General features: G+C 41.0%; 2 protein-coding genes across 4 annotated transcripts in view; both read left to right on the plus strand.

The window, feature by feature from the left end:
- ccdc87 (coiled-coil domain containing 87) overlaps nucleotides 1–12,231 on the plus strand; it is a 74,943-nt gene extending 62,712 nt beyond the window's left edge. The window contains exons 16-20 of the mRNA XM_073066283.1: nucleotides 659–666; nucleotides 3,911–4,081; nucleotides 6,029–6,143; nucleotides 9,340–9,482; nucleotides 11,188–12,231. Coding sequence (XP_072922384.1) covers nucleotides 659–666; nucleotides 3,911–4,081; nucleotides 6,029–6,143; nucleotides 9,340–9,482; nucleotides 11,188–11,346 — 596 coding nt within the window. The 3' untranslated portion in view covers nucleotides 11,347–12,231. The remainder of the gene's footprint in view (nucleotides 1–658; nucleotides 667–3,910; nucleotides 4,082–6,028; nucleotides 6,144–9,339; nucleotides 9,483–11,187) is intronic.
- A 4,135-nt stretch (nucleotides 12,232–16,366) lies between these two features.
- apaf1 (apoptotic peptidase activating factor 1) overlaps nucleotides 16,367–24,043 on the plus strand; it is a 240,293-nt gene continuing 232,616 nt past the window's right edge. For all 3 annotated transcript variants that reach the window (XM_073066284.1, XM_073066286.1, XM_073066285.1), the window contains exon 1: nucleotides 16,367–16,541. The gene's annotated coding sequence lies outside the window, so the exon portion shown is untranslated. The remainder of the gene's footprint in view (nucleotides 16,542–24,043) is intronic.

Raw genomic sequence — 24,043 nt, forward strand, 5'->3', positions numbered from 1 at the left:
AAGATTTCTTGAGATGTGAGGAAAGTGAAAGAGAAGGACAATTAGAAATGAGGCTACCACCATTCTTAACGATTCTGTTGACACTAGTCATGGACTGTGTGCCTGCAACTTCAGTGCTGGCAAGCAGTATGTCCTTCAGGTGATGAGACAACATAACTGCACTTGTTGATGGATGCGCTGATTGTGTGCTGTCTTCTACATTATTAATTAAACATGTAAGTGGATGCCTTGTAATGTGGTTGTGCGACATTGAAAAGCTGACTGCATACAATTTGTGAGATGTGGCTGTGAGGCTTTAGCTGATGGTTCATAAAGGTTTGCAATAGGACATTAAAATACTCAATCCTGACATTAAGAAGTTTATTAGCAGATGAATGATTGACTTGGATCTTCTTTTCTCTGGTGTGCAGAATTGCCTGCTCATATCTTTGTATTTGTAATGTGTTCTTTATTAAATTCAATCCTTTGAGTCTGTTTATATGGTTAACATCTTATTTCTGGAGGATATGCCCTAACTACAACCCATGGATATTCTGATACAAATTCCGATATTTCTGTTTGATACTGCCTTAGCGTAATCTTTAGTAATGTAGTGGTTATTTTGTTAATTGGAATTCCACTATTTTAATCATGTTATGCTTTTGATTTTCTCTTGCAGCTGCTAAGGTAAGATTACTGGCAAACAGGTAAGGAAATAATATTTTAGAATTGTTGAGTAATGCAGCATGGAGTTGGATCACGTTGCCCAACTTATCCATCTCAACATTGGTGCCCATCTAAGCCTTTCCAATTTGCCCACATTTGTCCCATTTGCCTCTAAATGTTTCCTATCCATGCAGCTGTCCAAATGTCATTTAAATGTTATTGTATCTGCCTGATCTACATCCTCAGGTACTTGTTCCATTACATCACACTCTACATGAAGAAGTTGTCCCTCAGTCTCTTTTAAATCTTTCCCCTCTCACCTTAAACCTGAGTCTTCTGGTTTTTGATTCCCTTTCTCGGGGTATTCACCCCATCTACAGTAAGTCTCTCATACACCACTATAAGGTCAACCCCTCAGTCTCCTATGCACCAAGGAATAAAGTCTGAGACTACCCAAACTCTCCCTATAACACAGGCTCTTGAGTCTTGGCAGGATTCTCATAAATCTAGTTTGCACTCTTTAAAGTTAAATGATGTAATTCCTATAAGGTAACCCAGACTGTATACAGTATTCTATGTGTGGCCTCACCAATATCTTGTACAATTGCAACATAATGTCCCAACTATAGACAATGACCTGACTGTTGAAGACAAGAGTGTCAAAAGGTGCCCTTCACCACCCTGTCTATATGCAACACCACATTGTGAGTAATGTTCACATTTAGACTCCATTTCAGTCTCACAAGTCTGCAAAACAAAAGTTATTTTTTCCTACTCTTTGACCTGAAAACTTTACAGTTTCTTCCCGTTATTTTAAACTGCTCAATTACTAGAAGAGGTCTGACTTTATATTCTCCTTCCACTGCCTTTTTAATTTCAAACAGACCCATAGACCTTTATTATTTTGAAAATGATACAAAAGTTGTAAATTTGTTTTCATACTTTTCTTCATTCTGAATAGTATCCAACTCAGTCTGCACTGTATTCTATTACCTAAATGACATTTTAATGACAAACCCATATTCATTAAACCAAGACTTTCCACAATTAGGCACAGACTTCCTATTACATCATTACTTTCATATTTCAAATAGTTTACAATAATCCTCAGTAATCTGTTTGCTTCTTTCATAAGGGCTTATCCCATACCCACTTTTTAAGATTAAAAATCTGAGCCACACCTCTTTACTCTGCCATATTAGTTCTTTTCCACACACCACAAACATTAGATTGCTTTGATGCTTTTTTTCTCAATTTTTATAATATCTCTTACATTAGTATGGCTTGTGACATTGGATGCCTTTCTTATCAAATTGTTTTTAATAAAACAGTGAAGAGAAATGGTCTCTGAGAAGAATCCTTTGGATTATTTAAGGTGACCTTGTATTGAAAAATTATTTTATGTTTTTTCTCTATGTTCTAACCAGTTATTTCATCAAACTACTCACTCATTCTCAGCTCCTGCTGTTTCTCCAATAGACTCCTTTGTGAAAGCCATATACTGCACTGGATTCCTCTCATCCATTGCATCCATTCAGTCTGAAACCTTTGTAAGATATTTCCAATCATTTTTCTATCACCTAGATGTTAGTAACTTAGCTTGTGCCCTCACTTTTTCAAACCAAACAGCCCAAACTGGTGTGAATGTTTCCTCATTGGAAGAGAAACACAAGGGCTCTAGTTCCTTGCCTACCCAGTAGGTGACACTAGATCTTTCTTATTGGCCAGCCAAGAGTGATCAGAGTCAGGTTCAATATCACTGGCATACGTTGTGAAATTTGTCGTTATGTGGCAGTGGTACATTGCAATATATAATAATAAAAACTGTGAATATAGTAATTATATACTGTATACATTAAAAAAGTTAAGTTATATAGGTAATGCAAAAAGAAGGGAAGAAAGTAGTGAAGTAGTGTTCATGGGTTCAGTGCCCGTTCAGAAATCTGATGGCGGAGGGGAAGAAACTATTCCTGAATCATTGAGTGTGTGCCTTCAGTCTCCTTATACCTCCTCTCTGATGGTAGCAATGAGAAGAGAACATGTTCTGTGTGATGGGGGTCCTTAATGATGGATGCTGCCTTTTGAGGCATCATTCCTTGAAGATCTCCTGGATGCTAGTGAAGGCCCATGGTGGAGCTAAATGAGTTTATAACTTTCTACAGCTTATTTCAGTCCTTAGCAGTGCCCCCCCTCCCAATACCAGACAGCAATGCAGCTAGTTAGAATGCTTTCCATGGTACATCTGTAGAAATTGGAGGGTGTCTTTGGTATCATATCAAATCTCCTCAACCTCCTGATGAAATATAGCTGCTGCTGTTCCTTCTCTGCAACTGCATCAATATGTTGGGCCCAGGATAGATCCTCAGAGATGTTGACACTCAGGAGCTGGAAATTACTCACCCTTTCTACTTCTGATCCCTCTAAGGCATATATGTCAAACTCAAGGCCCGCGGGCCAAATCCGGCCCGCGGTGGAATTATCTTTGGCTCGCGAGATAATATCTAATTACTATTAAAGCTGGCCCCAGTAATTGAAGCGCCTATGGCATATGATATGGCGAATGCTGAGTTTATTCAGGTACCAGGTTTTCAGGGTTTTTAGTGTTTATTCGGCAGTCTTGCTCGGCAGTCTTCTTCATAAGAAACGGAATTTGTAAAGTGAAACACTTTGTAGTTATAGCAGAGACTGAGACACATGAGAGCAGGCTGAAAAAACGGAGGCAACGAAAGCTGCGTTCACACGCGTCCGACTGATCCGGCCCGCATGAAGCTGCATTTTGCTCAATCCGGCCCGTGACCTAAAATGAGTTTGACACCCCTGCTCTAAGGTGTGTGTATCCTCATCTTACTCTTTCTGAAGTCCACAATGAATTGGAGATTTTTTGAGAAACGGTTAATGGTGTCAGGGATGAAGAAAATGAGAATATAGGGGCAGGAGTAATCAATAGATCTCTCAGGCTTTCTCTGAAATTTAATAAGATGATGGCTAGTCTGAACTTGGTCTCAAATCTGTTTTATTGCCAAATTTCCATTACTCTTGACTTGCCCTTATAAAACACAATGGATGGAAGAAATCTTGTGAAAATTGCATGCATGGCTTCATGCACTAGTCTTTTGGAGAAGATCTAGCAGCTTAGAAGTGGGGGAAAAAAGGAAAATGAGAGTTTAATGTGCTTTCTTTAAAAACAATGTTTTATATCTGTACAAAATAAATCCATAGAACATACACTTGTTTTTGTTTATTCTTTGTCCAACACCAAAATTAGGAAAAAGTAAAGGTTCAGAAGCTGCTTGGAAAAAGCCCTGATTTTGAAGATATAGATCATTTACAGAACAGACTGCAACGCATTTGGATCCTTCTCCATGTCCCTGATAGAGAACGTCTTGATATGGCAATTAAGTATAGCTCACAAAAACACAGAGCCCAGGTTTCCAAGGTATGTAGATAAAAAATATGTTGCTGGCTTGGCCCAGAACTTAATGCTGTTTCTATGCTTTAAGAACAACACAGTGCCAAGTATAATTTTACTCCTAAAGGAAATATCAATGTATTGTGTACTTGTGTTTTATCCTGAAATATTCCAGCCCACAAGGTTCCTGTGCATTTGTTAAGGTACTTCCTTACTTACATACTGTCTGTTACACCGCTGGCTTTTAGGGCAGCAATGAAGGTGTTCATCCCTAGCAGTGTTCAGGACATCCTTCATTGTGTCAGTAGCTTCCTCTCAGTTTTCACTACTGTCAGTCATGCAAGTCCTGGGTGGAGACTCAGGAATACCATCACATCCAGATGTAGAAGGATTCCTCATTGCTGTTTCCATAACAATTTTGCTTTAGCAGTCAGGGTTGTTAGCCCTGAGCTGAACCTCTGAACCTGGAGGACTGGTGGACCGTGCTTAGACTGTCCTCTATCCTTTGACATGTTTGGCTTGGGTGACCCTACCAAGAGTCAAAGCTTAAAGCCCTGATTCCAGCCAACATAGCTCTCTGGGAAATTGAGGCACGCAAACATCCAAACCCAGCAACAAGGTTGTGGTTCTCTTGAAGGATTTGTTAAGGTATGTATCCTGAAAGCTACCTCCACTTGTTTGCAAAGCTCTATCTGTTCTACAAAAATCCAGATCTAAAAGGCTCTGACGTTAATCTTAATCTCAAATTCTGGTGCTGCACAGGATGAAGTCACCTGAGATTTTTAGTTGGGCTGACTGGCCTAGTCTTGTGCCCCCAATCTTATAAATTGTTTGCTGTAAACTTCATCTTATTTTCTTGGTTTTCTACAAACATCATCGCTTTCTCTATTCTATTATTTGGTCACATTCTACATCTAAAATGTAAAGTCCTTACTTAAATCTCATTGCCTCAAGAGAATAACTGATCTATGTAAGACTGAATAATTCATTCCCCTTGTCTCCCTGGAGTGTTGTGCTTTCTTCTCTAGTACAGTGCTATAGGGAAACCCACAGTTTTTATTCTTCTTTTAGTTGTCATAGCAGCATTCATCCCATCCTCATGGTGATCAATATGGGTAATTCTATTTTTTCTGATGTGACTTGCCCTCTCATTGAACTGAACAATACCCCTATTATCCCAGTCTTCTACAATGTTGAACTTTCTCCACACTTAAAGGATGTGATTTAAAAATAACTGCCTTGAATCTTAATTCAATTGCAAGCTTTCAATATCTAACATTGCTGTTGAGCAATTTAAATTTCTTAGTTTGCATTATGTAAGCTAACAGGTTAGAACTAAGTGTTCCTTTTTAAGATAATTGTGTTATGGTTTTGCTGACATACTGAAAAATTCCTTTGATAATTTAAACCTCACTGCCCTTTGTGATCACAATTCAATCCATGTCTCTAACGTAGCTTTCTCCTTTGTCATTTCTCCACACATCTGCCTTTTGCGCTTTCATCTCTTCATGCTGCTTAACCTGCGACTGACTCTAGCCTGCCTCTTCAGTGATTGCTTCCTCAACAGAATCTTTGACTGATTTTTCCACAAGCTCTCTGACTTCTTTTCCATTAACAAGAAGTTAATGGCATTAAGCCAAAGGTCCATGAGCATGCCTTCATCAGGGGAATGGAGTTGTTTTAAATTCCTTGGCATCAATATATCAGAGGATCCAAACTGGGATAAGCATGGGATAAGTATCATCACAAAGAAGGCATGACAGCACCACTGCTTTGTTAAAAGTTTGCAAAAAATTTACAAAATTTGACAAACTTTTATAGATTCACAGTGGAGAGTATCCTAATTAGCTGCATCACAGTCTTGAATGGAAACTGCAATACCCAGGAATTGAAAAAAAACTTGAATTATTTTTAGATAATCTGGAATGATGCTGAGACTATGAGAATGAGAAATTGTTTCTTCTTTTGTCTCAGGCACTGGACATATGGGAAAAGGCTGTCCAACTGATTCAAGAACGAGAGTGTATTTTGAGCAAACTTGAACGTTTTGAACAATTTGCATCCGACCCCAACCGCTTCTTTGAAAAAGGTGAATGAGGAAGTTGTTAGTATCAAGGATTGTAGCTGACTGTCGTTCACCTTGCAGGCCCATTACTTGGTGTAATTTCATTTAATCTATTGTAATATCATGGCTTTTGTTTCATGTGTGACATAAACTTAGAAATTGGTTGCTCACTGGCTTCATTTTCCTTTTTGTCAACATAACTTTTAAGACCAATTAGCCACCTTTAAATATGCTAAAAGTGTAGTTGACATAACAGCTGCCTTAGAATGAGAATACAGGACACTGACTTGTATTATCTGTTCCCTATGTTCATACACCAGTTGTTATTGCCTTTCTGTATCATTGCAGGGAAAAGCTGATATGCAATAGTTGACAGTGCACTAAATAAATGGAACCTTGCAGTGGAGGAAACTGAAACAATTTACTCATTATTGCAAGAGTGAAAAGCAGATGGCTTCCTTTATGTTGAGAGTTTTGATGAAGTTTTGCAACATCCCACTATTTACTACTGACTCCCAGGTATCCCTTACAAAGAAGTGGATGGTAAATTGTGAGATGTTGCAAGTATTCTGGCTTCAGCTTGAAAGAGGACAGATTGAAAAAGTATTCACTGTCCTTGGCAGCAACTTAATGTGGCCTAGGCTCAGTTGCGAGGTGGATGCTGTGATTTTGCAGATTTTACTGAATTACTGATGCATAGTTTAGTTGTTGCTGAAGTTCAGATAGACGTATTTAGTTGAAAACTAGCCCCATGTTTAGTTGAAAAAAAACCCCTGCTGAAAACCATTCTCCTCCTTTCCTGCACTCTTCCATTAACTTGTCCTGCTTTATGTAGCCTTATTCTCCCAGGCATGCTGAATCCTAATCCAACTATTGCAACATATCAGGCACCAGCTTCTTATGTTGAAGCCAATGAGAAGTCCTTGAGCATTCATAATACGTGTTTGCTAATTCATATGAGTTTGGAGAGGATCAGCTACTTGTCAAAATGCAGTGACCGCTAGAAGAATTCACTGGCTATCTAACCTGCAGGTGGGCAAGGATCCCTTCAAATGGTATTAGAAGATGTTGGGAGTGGAGATATCTTCTCTGTGGCTATAGGTTATCTTCAGCTATGTAAGGTTGAGCCCGCAAAAAATCAATGCATATATGCGAAGGGTGATTGATAAGTTCATGGCCTAGAGTAGAAGGAGTCAATTTTAGAAAACCTAGCACATTTATTTTTCAACATAGTCCCCTCCTACATTTACACACTTTGTCCAGCGGTTGTGGAGCATACGGATCCCTTCTTTGTAGAAGTCAGCGTCTTGGACCTCCAGAAGTGGTCCACAGCAGGGGTGATTGATAAGTTTGTGGCCTAAGGTAGAAAGATACAGCTCTCGTTACGTACACTTGCAGTTCAACTGATTATGCAGAAAGTTTGAAGATAATAACTCATCTCCTTCTACCTTAGGCCACGAACTTATCAATCACCCGGTGCTGTGGACCACTTCTGGAGGTTCAAGGTGCTGACTTCTACAAAGAAGGGATCCGTATGCTCCACAACCGCTGGACTAAGTGTGTTAATGTAGGAGGGGACTATGTTGAAAAATAAATGTGCTAGGTTTTCTAAAATTGAATCCTTCTGCCTTAGGCCACAAACTTATCAATCACCCCTCATAAGATTGGCATTGCAAGCTGTTTGAATCCTTTTTTGTTTTTACTCTTGTTTCTGCTTTTAAAACAACAAGTGCTCTTTTGTTAATAATGGATGATGAAGTTAAATGGATCTCTAAAAACAAGACTTCTTGTCTGATACATTCCACATCTATGCATTACAAACATCATTTTGAAGGTCTTGGAACTCAGAGGACATAAAAAATCAGTGCTGCAATAATGATAATTTCTCACCATATATACTTAGCCACTTTCATCTGCCTCAATGATAGTTCCCCCCCCCCCCCACCCCCCACAAGCGTGCTATTGTATTCAATGAAAGTGAAAATCTCATTGTTTCCACAAGGACAATTTTGCCCTTAGGACAAGATGGTAAAAATTTTCAGTCTCAGTAATTAACATGAGATTTTTGTCAGCTGTTCTCTCAGTGATCCATTTACTTCAACATTTGTGATTCGAAAAAGAATATTTTTCCATTAATGATATTGAACATCTGTTAATCTGGATAGACTATTTTTAATTTTATAATGAATGTAAGAAAAGGAACAAGGAAATAGAGGTTTATGATGTTCATAGGATTCTTATTCCTGTGAAAACCCTTCCAGATATTTCTGCAGGTTTTATAGAAACATAGAAAACCTACAGCACAATACAGGCCCTTCGGCCCACAAAGTTGTGCTGAACATGTCCCTATCTTAGAAATTACTAGGCTTACCTATAGCCCTCTATTTTACTAAGCTCCATGTACCTATCTAAAAGTCTCTTAAAAGACCCTATCGTTTCCGCCTCCACCACCATCGCCGGCAGCCCATTCCACACACTCACCACTCTCTGAGTAAAAAACTGACCCCTGACATCTCCTCTGTACCTACTCCCCAGCACCTTAAACCTGTGTCCTCTTGTGGCAACCATTTCAGCCCTGGGAAAAAGCTTCTGACTACCCACACGATCAATGCCTCTAATCATCTTGTACACCTCTATCAGGTCACCTCTCATTCTTCTACGCTCCAAGGAGAAAAGGCTGAGTTCTCTCAACCTATTCTCATAAGGCGTGCTCCCCAATCCAAGAAACATCCTTGTAAATCTCCTCTGCACCCTTTCTATGTGGCTTCCACATCCTTCCTGTAGTGAGGTGACCAGAACTGAGCACAGTACTCCAACTGGGGTCTGACCAGGGTCCTATATAGCTGCAACATTACCTCTCGGCTTCTAAATTCATTTCCACAATTGATGAAGGACAATACACCAGAAGCCTTCTTAACCACAGAGTCAACCTGCACAGCCAATAATTAATAATTAATTGGATAAATATTCCAAACTGGGAAAGATGCAGGGCTCTGGGATAAGCCAGTAGGATAGCAAGGGTGGGGGAGGTGATGGTGGAGGCATGTTTTATTTTGTTCAAACAGTGAACAAATAGAACTGTTGGGTGAATGGTCTCCTACTGTGCTTGGAAAGATGATGGATGTTTATGATATTTATTCTTCCCTCAGATGTAGAATTTTTTTTGACATAGCTGAAAAAAAAGGTGGTAATCATGTCTTCTCTGCATTTTGTTTCACAGGTTACACAGGTACTTCAGTAATGAGGTTACAGGAGTCCAAGAAGAGGGATAAGTTTTATTCTGACTTATCACAAATTGAAAATCCGTTGTCCAAAATACTAAAGAAAATCAAAGATAATTTTGAGGATGTAGTTTCTTTCAAGGTAGAGATGGCGGTGTTCAATTCTTTGCTCTCTAAATGTACTTCTGAGGGAATTTGTTTTACACCTGAACTACTATACAAAATTTAGATGATGTGGTTAGATGTTTTTTTAATGTTTTGCATATGCTGAGGCCTTGCTTAGCTCTCAGAAGTCATTCCCAGGGTAGAGAGTGCTAATGGAATTAGTACTAATACTTGCATTCTGTGTGAAGAGATGTATTACCACAAGAGCAGCTGTGCTAGGGCCCATTGCAGACTCTTCCCCTCCCTGCTGCTGTGCTGGGAAACTGACACAAATCCTTGCTTCTCTCTGCTGGTGCACCTGCAACAACAATCGCTCATGGCTCAGTGTGGAAAGGTCACCCATGAGAGTTGGTACTTTGGGAGTGGGGGGAGGTGGGAGGGTTACTGGGGCAAGTGATGCAGCCATTCATTTCTGGGATGTGGGGACACAAGGCTGCATCCTGGCTGTGACATTGAGTGTAGAACATTACTGTATTAGCTGCTCCATAGCCTCCATGATGGAAGCTGCTGGCTCTCTATTTCAGCTTCTCCAACCTGGAATTTTTTTAAAAATGGTCCAAAGGACAAGCGGTCACTATTGAATATGTTACCCAGCAGAAGGGTATGGACCAGGGAGTGCTGGGAGGATGGTATCTTTCATCACCTCCTGCAAGAACTGTGTGATCTGTCTAGGTCCTGCCAGACCTCAGCTGTTCCTCACAATTGCCATATGGACCAGCTGCAGCCCTTGGCATTAAACATCTGTATCAATTCACCCTGGCCTGTCCAGCATCAGCCCTCACACTTTATTTCTGTGGGACCACCCTGTAGGGGATTAGGTATTTGTACTTGGTTCTTGAGATGGCTGTACATAGCAACAGGAAGATTAGCACAATGTTCCTAGCAATGCAGTGCACACCCCTGGCTAATGCCTTTGTTAAAGTACCTGGGCTATGTATTGGCCAGTGTATGGATCCTAGGCCCATAAGCACCAGAACAAATTAATGCTTCGCATGGTATTACTAACTCGTTCCTCTGACTTCTCCTCTTTCTTTTCAGACCTCATGAAGGGTCTCAGCCTGAAATATCAACTGTTTACTCTTGCCCATAGATAGAGTTCCTCCAGCATTCTGTGTGTTTTGTTATTGGTATAATAGTTTGTGTGTTTATGATTCTAAGACAAAAACTCTCAAATTGTTTTCGGCTTAAATGCTAATTAAGTATTTTTAATAAAATCATTTTATTAAGTTTATATAATCGGAGAGGCAAATTCTTTTCACTTTTTAGTAAGCCATCAACCATCTTACCCCTCAACTATCAGGCTCTTGAACCACAGGGGACAACTTCACTTGCCCCATCACTGAAATGTTCCCTCAACCTATGGACTCGCTTTCAAGGACTCTGCATCTCATGATTTCAATATTTATTTATTTATTATTTCCTGTGTTTTGTATTTGCGCAGTTTGTTGCCATTTGCATTCTGTTTGTCTGCCTTGTTGGGTGCAGTGTTTCATTGATTCTATCATGCTCATTGGGTTTATCAAGAATGCCAACCAGAAAACAAACCTCAGGGTTGTATATTGTAACATACGTACTTTGATAGTAAATTTACTTTGAACTATTCAATTTTGTAGCTGACTGCTTACAGTGAACAGTAAACTTGTCAATAATCTGTAACAAAAGGATGCAACCTCTGCTTATAGGGACGGCCATATGCAGAGAAAATGCAGCGGGACAAAGTGGAGATGCTCTACTGGTTGCAGCAGGAGAGACGGAAATGTACTCTGCAGAGAATCGCAGCCTATAACCCTATCGCATCTGAAAATAGTGACTTTCAATCCTGCTTTTTAGCAGATTTCTAGAAAAGTTACCTCACCCACCAACCCTTTCTACTCTGTAACTGCTTAATGATTTCTTTAAAATGTTTAAAAATTGTTCACTAAAGAACGCAATGCAGGAGCTATTGAAAATAGTTGCAACAGTGGATAATAAGTTCAGCCAAGTATTATTATATTCTGTGTTTTCTTCTTATTCTTTGTAAGATGTCATATGCAGAAGGAAACTTCTTCAGGTTTTTTTAAAATGAAGGTATTTTAATTTAACTTGATTTTATCACTTAAAGGAACGCTGATTTCTAGCTCTCTAGTTTTTTGTCGAGGTATGCTTGTAAACCCGCTGCAATATATAGCTTTGTATCAGTTGATAAATATGTATTTTATTTCTCCATCCTGTATAAAATAGCTCTAAGTACATTCATTTTTAAAAGTTCTTTTGTTTTTAAACATGGTTTTCATTGTTATTTTTTCTCTGTATCAATTGTTTTAGAAAATGTTCTAATATCTTGTGGTTATTTTAGGCTGCAACTGGACGTCATTATAATTCCTATTTCACAGTGACCTCATATTATAATCAAGCTATCAATCTTCTAATGTCAGCTTTGTATAGTATCAGGGACTTCTAAGGTGGTGGAATTTAACAGAAGTGTGATTATCTCTGGAAGGTTCAAGAGTGGTCTCTGCTTCTGTGTTTGCCGCAATCTATATTCATAATCCCCAAAACAGCCAAGAGAAGGTATGCAAGAGGAGAACTATTTTTATGAATCAACGCAATAAATAATAACTGGTATACACATACTTTATGTGTAACGGTTGTGATGTCTGTCACACAAAAATGAATTTAAGATGAAAATGCAGATCAAAATGTATTGCTGTAAACATCCAATTAAATTTGAGTTTTTGGCATGTCAACTACTCTTTTGTTTAACTGGCAATGAATTAACACTGCTCTTGTTGCTTTAAATTTTGCACTCAGTATCTCATGAAAACAGCATTGCATGAAAGTATTTTAAAACATACAAGAAATGATCTGTTGTTTTGTACTGCTTACCATTTTGTTCTTGCTTAGTGGTCACTAAACCATCCTGATCATGAGGAATTCATTTCTTATTGTGTTATGTGACTTTTGGAATCTTCACTCCATTGAATAGTCTAGTCAAATGATGTCATTTCCTTAGACTTTGTCTGTAGGCACTATTTATAGTAAGCGCTACCCTTTTAAATGGACTGAGCTCTTTTGCTAATTCATGATACTTTTTATTGTAGTCTTTACTTCATAGTTCTGATCACTGTTGCTATTTTGCTTTCTTAATTTTCAGCGTGACCCCATTCTACCAAACTTTGGAACACTCAGCTGGAATGTGAAATCATTGGGAAAATTTACCTCTCTGCTCACCTTTAAATTTTTTCCCTCTCAACTTAAACCTAGGTCTAGATTGCCCCACTCTAGGAAAAGGACACTATCTACACAGCTCATAATTTTATAAACCTCTAGGATTGTTCCTCAGCCTCCTAAATAACAGTGAAAATAAAACCAGCTTATCTAAACTCTCCTGCAAAGTAAATCTCTACATTCAGGCAACAACCTGGTGAATCCCTTCTGCACTCTTTTGAATGCTATCACAATCTTCCAGCAGCATGAACAGCACTGTACACAACACTTAAAGTGCAGTCTGACAATGTTTTGTGTATCTGCAATGTGATGCCCTACCTCTTACACTCAGTACCTTGGCCGGTGAAAGCAAGCATGGCTAATGCTTTCTTCTCAGCCACGTTAGATACCTGAGTAACCTGCTTCAGGAATGGTGCAGCAGGTAGAGGTGCAGAGACCCAGGTTCAATCCTGACCTCCGGTGCTGTCTGTGCGGAGTTTGCATGCTCTCCTGTGACCTTGCGTCTTTCCCCAGGAGCTCTGCTTCTCTCCTAAAGATGAGTGGGTTCAAAGTAAATTTATTGGGGGTGGCACGGTGCGTAGTGGTTGGCACAATGCTTTACAGTACCTGCGAACCAGAATGAATTCCTGCTGCTGCCTATAAGAGGTTTGTTTGTACGTTCTCCCCGTGACCATGTGGGTTTCCTCCGGGTGCTCCAGTTTCCAACTACAGTGTAAAGGTATACCGGTTGGTAAATCGGGGGATTGCTGGGCAGTGAGGCTCGAAGGGCTGGAAGGGCCTATTCCGGCCGTATCCCAATTAAACTATGAACTTCAATGCTAGGATGGTTGTCACTATACCTCCTGATCAATGCAACATGCCACCACTCATAGCCTTTGATGTCATCGTTTGTGCACTGAGCTTTTTGTGTATGTGCATCATGTAAACTGAGATCCCATAATAACCAAGGAAGGCCTGGCTGCAAACTCAAACATCTGGCCTCCGGAGCACACCTGTGCTCTAAACAGACCGTTCCAACTGCAGACTTCAACTGGTGTTGAGGTAAGGAGGTTGTGTTTGCAACAAAGGGCTCTTGCAAGCATGAGCAGTGTCAAGAATGTTTTGATAGTCATAGAAAAGTACAGCACTGACACAGGCCCTTTGGCCCATCTAGTCCATGCCAAAACCATTTAAACTGCCCACTCATATCGACCTACACCAGGACTAAAGTCCTCTATACCCCTACTATCCATGTGCCCATCCAAACTCTGCTTAAATGTTGAAATCGAGCTCACATGCACCACTTGTTCTGGTAGTCATTTTCACATAAAAGTAGCAGGCAATGATGTAAGAAAACAAATTGGATGATGGTTGAGCTCTATTTCACCAGAGATTTCAATTGAGGTACAAGGTGCAGCAGAGGCCCATCATGTGAGAACTTCTCATCACTTGGTGTGATGTATGGGAGTTTGCCTCCTACTTCATGTTGCTATACAGGAATGTTTGTATAGTTGGCATGCAACCTGCTTATCAGAAGCCTCAGTGCATCTTTTCCACAGCTTCAGTACAAATAGCAAAGGAGTGTGCTGGTAATATACTGTACATCAACAGGTTTGATGAAAAGCCATCACTTTCTATAGATGCTGCCTGAGGTGTTGTGTATTTTGGGCATTTCGTTTTTGTTTCACTTTTTCAGTTCATTATTATATTTATATATTGTTAACCTCATAAAAAGTCAAAACAACTGACTTGAAATATTAAGAGCAAACACAAGGAAATCTGCAGATGCTGGAAATTCAAACAACACACACAAAATGCTGGTGGAACACAGCAGGCCAGGCAGCATCTATAAGGAGAAGCACTGTCGACGTTTCAGGCTGAGACCCTTCGTCAGGACTAACTGAAAGGAAAGATAGTAAGAGATTTGAAAGTAGTGGGGCGAGGGGGAAATGCGAAATGATAGAAGACTGGAGGGGGTGGGATGAAGCTAAGAGCGGGAAAGGTGATTGGCAAAGGGAAAGGATCATGGAATGGGAGGCCTCGGGGGAAAGAAGGGGGGGGGGAAGCACCAGAGGGAGATGGAGAACATGGTGGGAAGGGATGGGGGGGACGAGTGGACAAGGGAGTCGCGTAGGGAGCAATCCCTGTGGAAAGCAGAAAGGGGGGGGAGGGAAAGATTACAAGGATGAGTGCCGATCTCCCTCCTGGCACTTATCCCTGTAAGCGGAACAAGTGCTACACCTGCCCTTACACTTCCTCCCTCACTACCATTCAGGGCCCCAGACAGTCCTTCCAGGTGAGGCGACATTTCACCTGTGAGTCGGCTGGTGTGGTATACTGCGTCCGGTGCTCCCGGTGTGGCCTTTTATATATTGGTGAGACCCGACGCAGATTGGGAGACCGTTTCGCTGAACACCTATGCTCGGTCCACCAGAGAAAGCAGGATCTCCCAGTGGCCACACATTTTAATTCCACATCCCATTCCCATTCTGATATGTCTATCCATGGCCTCCTCTACTGTCAAAATGAACCCAAACTCAGGTTGGAGGAACAACACCTTATATACCGGCTGAGTAGCCTCCAACCTGATGGCATGAACATTGACTTCTCTAATTTCCGTTAATGCTCCTCCTTCCCTTCTTACTCCATCCCTGACATATTTAGTTGTTTGTTTTTTCTCTCTCTCTGCCCATCACTCTGCCTGTTCTCCATCTCCTTCTGGTGCTTCCCCCCACCTTCTTTCCCCCAAGGCCTCCCGTCCCATGATCCTTTCCCTTCTCCAGCTCTGTATCACTTTTGCCAATCACTTTTCCAGCTCTTAGCTTCATCCCACCCCCTCCGGTCCTCTCCTATCATTTCGCATTTCCCCCTCCCCCCACTATTTTCAAATCTCTTAGTATCTCTCCTTTCAGTTAGTCCTGATGAAGGGTCTCGGCCCAAAACGTCGCCAGTGCTTCTCCTTATAGATGCTGCCTGGCCTGCTGTGTTCCACCAACATTTTGTGTGTGTGACTTGAAATATTAACTGTATTTTTCCTTTCATAAATGTCTACTGTCTTGCTGTGTTCCCAGCATTCTGTTTTTAAAATGGGGCATTCAGCCCATCAATTCTGCTAGCTCTCAGAGCAAATGCATTTCCCCACTCATTTCCCTGTATCCTATTATGTCATTGTCACCCCTCCCCCCCCCATCTTCTTCCACCTAACTTCAGTGGGACTAAATTAGAGTAACCAATTAACATGTACGACAGTAACCGGAGGGAAACCCACACGGTCACAGAAAAATGGCGCATTTGTGTGTGAGTTTAATGTATCCTTCAAGAACTGCATTACGGTTTCAGGCCAAATGGAGCTGCCTACATTTTAGATACAAAGTGAAATGTAATAGGGTGTGGGCAGGTGAGAAGCGGTGCAGCAACTAAACAGAACCGCTGGAGGAACTCAGCAGGTCAGCGAGCACCAGCGAAAAGAAATGATTTCGGTCGAGATCTTTCACCTGATTCCACCTCACGGGCAGCGGTCGCGAGCGCGCACGCAGATCACGAGCGCCTGGTTCGGTTCCCTCCCTCTGCCGGCAGATGGCGCTCGACTCACTGAATTCCTCCAGCTGCACCCTGGCCGGGGGCGTGCCCGCACTTCAGACCCGCCGTGTTGCGCGCTTTGCGCGGCCTGTCTCGGTCCAGACCTGTCACACGCTTTGCGCGGCCTGTCTCGGTCCAGACCTGTCGCACGTCCACGTACGGACGGCCGGACGCACCCGGAACTTGCAGCGGCCGCGGCGGTGTGCGTCTGGGGAGTTCGGGCTGCCCCGTAAGGGGGGCTAAAAACAGACTCTAGCCGCACCCGTCTAGGGTAAGTTTTCCAGGAACCGGTCTAGTGGTTCAGCTCGGATTGTCAGAGGCCGGACCCTGATGGCCTGCGGTTCTGCTGGTAGCCCTGAACTTCAGTTCGTCCAGGGAAACAGAAATAACACATTTGTACAAAGCTGCTGTTCTTTTAAGTGTAGGCTCTGTGGTCATTTTCAAATAACACTCAAATATTGACCAGACAATGCCTTTAGTGATGTCGGCTGAGCTTTTTTACATTATTTGTCGCCATGGGGATCTTTAAAAGTCTTATTTGTAAGAACGACGGTCGTCTCGGTTATACTATCTCAGTCAAACGGCACTCGATGATGCAAAACTCCTTTGTTGCGGAGGAGAGCGCTTGGTATTGGTTAAATACATGGAGTTGTGCTTGAACCGACAATGTTCTGGAAATGTTACCAGCGAGCGAAGGAAATGTATGGTGTTCTAGAGTTGGATGAGTGGAAGGTTGCAAGGTGGCAAATTCTTTAATTAGAAATCCAGAACATGCCCAGACTGGCACATGCAGATTGGAGAGCAGAAAGACCTACAGTTACATTGCCTCTGTATCCGTTTCCTATCATTGGCCTGTTGATGGCAGAACTGCAAATATCATTTGTCCAAATAGCCTGGGGTATTGGTCAGTTTATAGTAACCTAGATCTTTCTAGAATGGTGAATTTGAGCACAGGTTCCATGTTAGAGTGATGTTCTATCATTTCCCCCATCTTTTTGAAGTATATCATAAGATGTACAACAGTGCGGCATTAGAACAGAGTCTTCGGTCTACCAGAACTCTGCTAAACTGATGCCAATCTTAACTAATCCCGTCTGCCTGACATGGTCCATATCCTTCCCTACCCTGCCTGTTTATGTGTGCCCCCCCCCCCAAGTGCTCCTTTTAATCTGCCTCTACCACTACCGCTGGCAGCATATTCCAGGCACTAGTGACTCTGCAAAACATCAGCTGCCTTGTAAATCTTTAAAAAAAAACTTTTCCACTCTCACTGTAAACCTTCATATTTGATATTATTAGCCTGGAGAAAAAGACATTACTTGCCCTACCTTTGCCTCTAATAACCTTGTATACCTACATCAGGTTGCCTCTCGGCCTCCATTGCTTCAAAGTTTGTCCAACACCTCCGCAGAGCTAATACACTCCAATTCATGTAACAGCCTCTGAACCTCTTGTGTACGTTTTCCAAAAAGTCTCCACATCCCGGGAGTTCCCAACCCGGGGTCTATGGACCCCTCAGTTAATGGTATAAAAAAAGGTTGGGAACGCCTGTAGAGTGTAGCTACCGGAATTACACACAATGTGACAGTGGGTAAGCATTCTGGGTACAGTGACCACACCTCATGTTGTCAGGTAGTTACGGGGAAAAATTGAATTAGATCTTGTGGGAAGGTACTAAATTGCGGGAGGTCAAATTAAGACAGGATAAGCCAGGTGTTAACTGGGAGCTGTTGTGGTTGGACAAGTCTCTGCCTGACATAGACAATGTTTAGTGTGTTATGGTAGAAAGTAAGGATAAGGATGGTAAGGGAACCTTGGATGACCCAAGTGGTACTAAATTTACTCTGAAAGACAAGGAAAGCATGTTCAAGGTTTTGTTGTTCAGTTGTTTAGTCAAGTCTGACTCTTCGTTGTCTCATGGACTCCTGCACACCAAGCCTTGTTGAAAATTGCCTCTCTAAGATCCTCCAAGGTCATACACATTGTCTGAGTAATATTATCTATCCATCATAGCCTGTCATCCTCTCCTTTTACCTTCTGTTTTACCTAACATGAGAGTCTTCTCATCTCCCCCCTCCCCCTCCCCTTAATGCCCAGGTGGCACATGGGGCCTCACCTGTCTTCTCATGATGTTGAGCTTTTGTCTCATAATCACCCCCCCCCCCCCACCCAGTGAGCAGTCTGACTTTATTTCTTCAAGTATTGACTTGTTGGATCTTCTTGCTGTCCAACGAACTCTTAACACTTACTGCCAGCATCCAAGTTCGAAGGCGCTGATTCTTTTATATTTGGCCTTACTAATAGTCCAGCTCTCACAGCCATATATCAGAACTGAAAAAAACCATTGACTTGATTATACGGATCTTCATAGACAATGTTATGTCTCTGCTCTTCAGCATTTTATCTAAATTTGCCATTGCTGCCCTCCCCAGAAGTAAGCGCCATTTAATTTTGTTGCCATCTATAGAAATCTTTGAACCGAGGAAGATAAACTCTTGTCAATGCTTCCACTTCCTTTCCACTTATTACCACGGAGTTAGTAGGGCTGGTTGACATAATCTTGGCTTTCTTAATATTGAGCAACAAGCCAGCTTTTGCACTTCCTTCTTTCACTTTGATTAGAAGCTTCCTCAGATCCTCCTCACTTTCAGCCATTAAAGTAGTATCATCTGCATATAGAGGTGGTTAATATTTCATCCGGCAATTGTGATTCCAACATTTGAGTGATCTAGACCAGCATTCCTCATAAGGTATAAGTTTTAGGAAGCGAAATTCAGGCTGGGCCCTTATAGCCTCAGCAGGAAAGCGCTTAATCAGGCAGTTTAGAGGCCTTAGCTCAAGGAGAGTGCAGGTTCACTCTAGGATAAAGGAAGGAATTCTTGCTGAGAAACAGAGCAAATGGCTAAAGTACTAAATAAGTACTTAGCATTGGTATTTATCAAGGAGAGAAATAAATGAGGGACAGTGAAACAGAGAGGAGCATGTTGATGTACTGGATCATTTTAAGATTAAGGAGGAAGTAGTACTGGGTCTTCCTAAAACCTTTAAGGTGGATAATTTCCTGGGGCCTGGTGGCACTTATCACAGAATATTGAAAAAAAGCAAGTGAGGAGATTGCTGGGGCTTTGACAAAAACAGTTGTATCTTCTAGTAATAGGTGAGGTCCCAGAGGACTGAAGAGTAACAGAGGCTTTGTCATTCTTCAAGAAAGGAAATCAGGATAATCCAGTTAGAAGCTAGAGGGAGGCCCTCTAGCATCAGGGGCAAGGAAGCTGCTGGAGAGGATGTGAAGCGATAGTATTTATGCAGATTTGAAAAGGCACAGCCTGCTTATGCTCAGTAAGGAAGTCCAGCTGCAACTGTGTAAAGGATTATTACGTGCTGTTTTGGTCACCTTATTTTTGAAAAAACGTGGAGGTGCAGAAGAGGTTTAGAAGGATGCTGCTCATAGAAGGTAGTATAAAGAGAAGGACAAACTTGGGTTGTTTTGTCTAGAACGTCAGAGGCTGAGGGGGGATCTGTTAGAGGTGTGTAAAATTGTGAGAGGCATTACAGTCAGAATCTGCAGGTATGTTTTCTTCTTGCAATTGATTTCCCAAAGTGTATCATCTCGTGCTCATCCAGATTAAATTCCATCTGCTATCTCTCTGTCCAAATTTCCAACTGATCCATATTCTGCTTTGAAAGCCTGCCTTGCTATCCGGAATTCCGCCGATTTGGAAAGATCTATGACTTTGATGAATAGACTTGAGAAGATGTTTTGATAATAGCATTGTTAGAATCTTGTGTTGGCTTAAAATTAATCAGAACCATGTTTAAAATCATTGGGATGCGTATATCATGAAATGTGTTGTTTTGCGGTTGCAATACATAATAAAAAATAAATTACATTAAGAAATATATTTTAAAAATTAAATAAAGTAGAGCAAAAAAGAAAAAATAGTGAAGTAGTGTACATGGATTAATTGTCCATTCAGAAATCTGTTGGTGATGGGGAAGAAGCTTTTCCTAAAGTGTGTGTGTCTTCAGGCTTCTGTACGTCCCTAATGATAGCAATGAGAAGTGCATATGTCCTGTGTGATGGGGATCCTTAATAACAGATGCCACCTTTTTGAGTTATTGCCTTTTGAAGATGTCCTCGATGCTGGGGATGCTAGTGCCCATGATGGAGCTGACTGAGTTTACAACTTCCTGTAGGTTTTTCTGATCCTATTCAGTGGCCACTCCATATCAGGTAGTGATGCAACCAGTTACAATGCTCTGTACAAATTTGTGAGAGTCTTTGTTGACGTACCTGTGCAAGTCTCCTCAAACTCCTAATGAAGTATAGCTGCTGTTGTGTTGTCTTTGTAATTGCATCAATATTTTGTGCCCAGGATAGATTTTCAGTGATGTTCATGCCCTGGAACTGGAAACTGCTCACTCTTTCCACTGCTGATTTCTGAATGTGTTCCCTTGACTTCCAACTCCTGAAGCCCACGATCAATTCCTTGGTCTTACTCACTTTAACTGTAAGGTTATTGTGGTACCACTACTCAACCAGCTGATTTATCTCGCTCCTCTGCATTGCTTCATCACCATCTGAAATTTTGCCAACAGCAGCTGTGTCATCGGCAAATTTATAGATGGTTTCTGAGCTGTGCCTAGCAATACAGTCGTGGATGTAGAGAGAGTAGAGCAGTGGTCTAAGCACTCATCTTAGGCAATTTTGTTTGTCAGCGAGGAGGAGATGTTATTTCCGATCTGCACTGATTGTGGTCTCCTGATGAGGAAGTCAAGGAATTGAGTTTTAGAGGGAGGTACAGAGGCCCATGTTTTAAAGCTTGCTGATTAGAACTGAGGGTGTAGTAGTGTTGAACATTGAGCTACAATCAATAAACAGCATCCTGACATAGGTAGAATGGCCCCCATTTTTCGCTTTAGAACAGCTCACTGTAAGGAAAGACCTATATTAATTCCTGTTTTCACTAACCAAAGAGGATTTTTGCTTTTACAAAAAAAGACGCCCGCTTTATACGTGTGTTACCCTGAGAAGGACTACCATGACCGTGAAGCCTTGTGCTTGTGCAGAATGAAATGTTAAACCTGATGGATATTAAAGAACCTATGGGAGGTTTTAAATAATCGGAAGTTTCTCTTACAGTCCTAAGTCTTCAAAGTCTTGGTTTTAAAGTTAAAACATGTCAGGTTCATAAATACAATTGCCGTGTCTGTCAAATCAGATACAACTGTCTGTATTTTTTCCATGGATACAGAGGAATATCTATAACTGAGTGGGTAAAAAAGTCTGGGAACTGAGTATAATGTGAAAAATGTAGGGTTTTCTCTGCTATCAGGGATTAAAAAAAACCCGTGATCTAAATAAAATGAAATGCCAAGAGGTGGATATCCCACAAATTCTGCACAATTTGCAAAAGGATTGTATTTAGACTCAGCAAGAAAATAGGACAGCTAGCAGTATTTTATTATTTATGAGTGGAAATTTATACAAAATTAGGGCATTTGTGCTTTGGTTTCATAGGGCTGTGAGGATTACATACAGTACTGGCCTGCTGTTATGAGGAAGGATGGTAATGCATTAGGTAGGTCATAGATGGCTTACAAGGTTGCTACCCAGAACAGGCAGGATTTCTGAGAGAAAGGTGAACAGGCTGTCTCCACTGGTGTTTAGAAAAATTGGGTGATTTGACTGAAACATATATGATGGTGGAGAGGATTTTTATCATGATGTATGTGGAAGGAATGTTCAATCTTGTGGGAGAATCTAGAAGCTAGCAATCATTGTGTTCAAAAAATGAGTTGCCCATCGAAGACAGAGCATTTTTTTCTGAGGGTCATGTACCTTTGGAATTCTCTTTCATAAAGGCAGAGGTACTAGAGTAAGTTTCTTGATAAGCAAGGGATGAAACGTTGTGGAGATAGGCAAGAATGTGGTGTTGACATTCCAATCAGATCAGACATGAATTTCAGCATAACTAAAATTCAGAAGGCTGCACGCCCTGGTTCTCTTTGTACATGCTTGCTGTACATAAAGCAGCACAAAGAATGATCTGGCTTGTCCGTAGCAGTTAAACTAATTGGATCTGGAAAATCAGAAAGCAGACGCATTCTACCAATGTCAATCACGTTAATATTATCAACTATGTTAATGATTTAAATTTGGAAAATCATTTTTTTCTGTGCTACTCGTACTATTGCAATGAATGAAATATAGGTTGTTAGCACAGTTCTGGTGTTTTCTGTATCCAGGCAGTGAATGCGCTGTTCTGTTGCCAGATGTTGAAAAGCCACTCAAACAGCAAAGAATTTCTGCATAATTATGAAAAATGTGAAATTAGGAAAAAATGTATACCTGAAGTCAAAAGTAGTTTTCTTTGTAACAGTTTTCTGGGATGAAATTGGAGAAATTGCTTCATTAAAACTGCACAATAATGATCTCCAAGTATATTCTTACATCTGAGTGCCGTAGTGTTTCCCTCTGCTCTTTACTGTACACATTGTTTATAAAGTATATCATCCTGACTTTTAAACAGGCCACCTACAGTTTTTTTAAATTTGTTTTCAAGAGTGTTTTTTGGCTTTACATTTTTGTGCATTCTTTTAGCCTCAATAGAGTCGAGATAAATGATGTTTAAAAATAAATCCTTACATTCAAAAATTTTTTCTTTCTTTCTTTCTCTTTTATTTCCCATAATTCTCCACCTTCCCCCTAGCCCATTTCCCTCCAGCCTATCACTTCCCAGCTCTCTACTTTATCCCTCCCCCACTTCTTATCCCCCCTCGACCATCCCATGTTACTTCACTCCTGATGAAGGGTTTGGCCCAAAACGTCGTTATTACCTCCTCCCATAGATGCTGTCTGGCCTGCTGAGTTCTGCCAGCATTTTGTGTTTTTTATTTATTTCCAGCATCTGCAGATTCACTCGTGTTGCATTCAAAATTTTACAAGTTTGTCAGTTAGCAAAGAGGTTTCTGGGGGCTTGGTATTAATCAGGTTTCTGCTATCCTGCAGTAACCAAGACTGTCTTGGAACTACAGTGACACTCCTCATGTCGTGAAAGCCAATAATCTAGATTAAATCTAATTGTCAAGGATTACTGTTCGTCATCTGCACTATCCCCTCTTAAACTGTGTGGGTGCGTAGCCACACAGTAACTGAAATGCTCCTGCACACATAGCCTTTGTTGCTGCACAACTGGTATAAAGACACGAGAAAACGTTTACGAAACGTGAAGGATTTACTTTCTTGTACTGTAGTTGATTATACTATTCAATTAATAAATAAAATCAGAAGTATGTGATATGCATACTATGAATATTTAGAATTAAATTAATTAATACTTAATTCATAATTAATTAATACTAATTAATCCATAATTATTACAAAAGAATTAAAGGCCACACAATTTTCAGCTGCAAAAAACATTTGAGGGAATGTTGGTTGTCTTGATTGCCTGGAGAAAAATAGGTATTTGCTTTATATTTTAGTTATCTGCAAAAGTGCACTCTTTTTGAGCTGTGGCTTGGCTCAGCTCTAATGCCATCTATAAATTTGCTGATGACACAACCGTTGTTGGCAGAATCTCAGATGGTGACTCAGGGGGAGTACAGAGGCGAGATATACCAGGTAGTTGAGTGGTGTCACAGCCGCAACCTTGCACTCATCGTCAGTAAGACTAAAGAGCTGATTGTGGACTTCAGAAAGGGTAAGACAATGGAACACACACACCAGTCCTCATAGTGGAAAGTCCTCCCAGAAGTGGAAAGAGTGAG

This window comes from Hemitrygon akajei, chromosome 14 (assembly GCF_048418815.1).
Source record: "Hemitrygon akajei chromosome 14, sHemAka1.3, whole genome shotgun sequence".
NCBI classification, from domain to species: Eukaryota; Metazoa; Chordata; class Chondrichthyes; order Myliobatiformes; family Dasyatidae; genus Hemitrygon; species Hemitrygon akajei.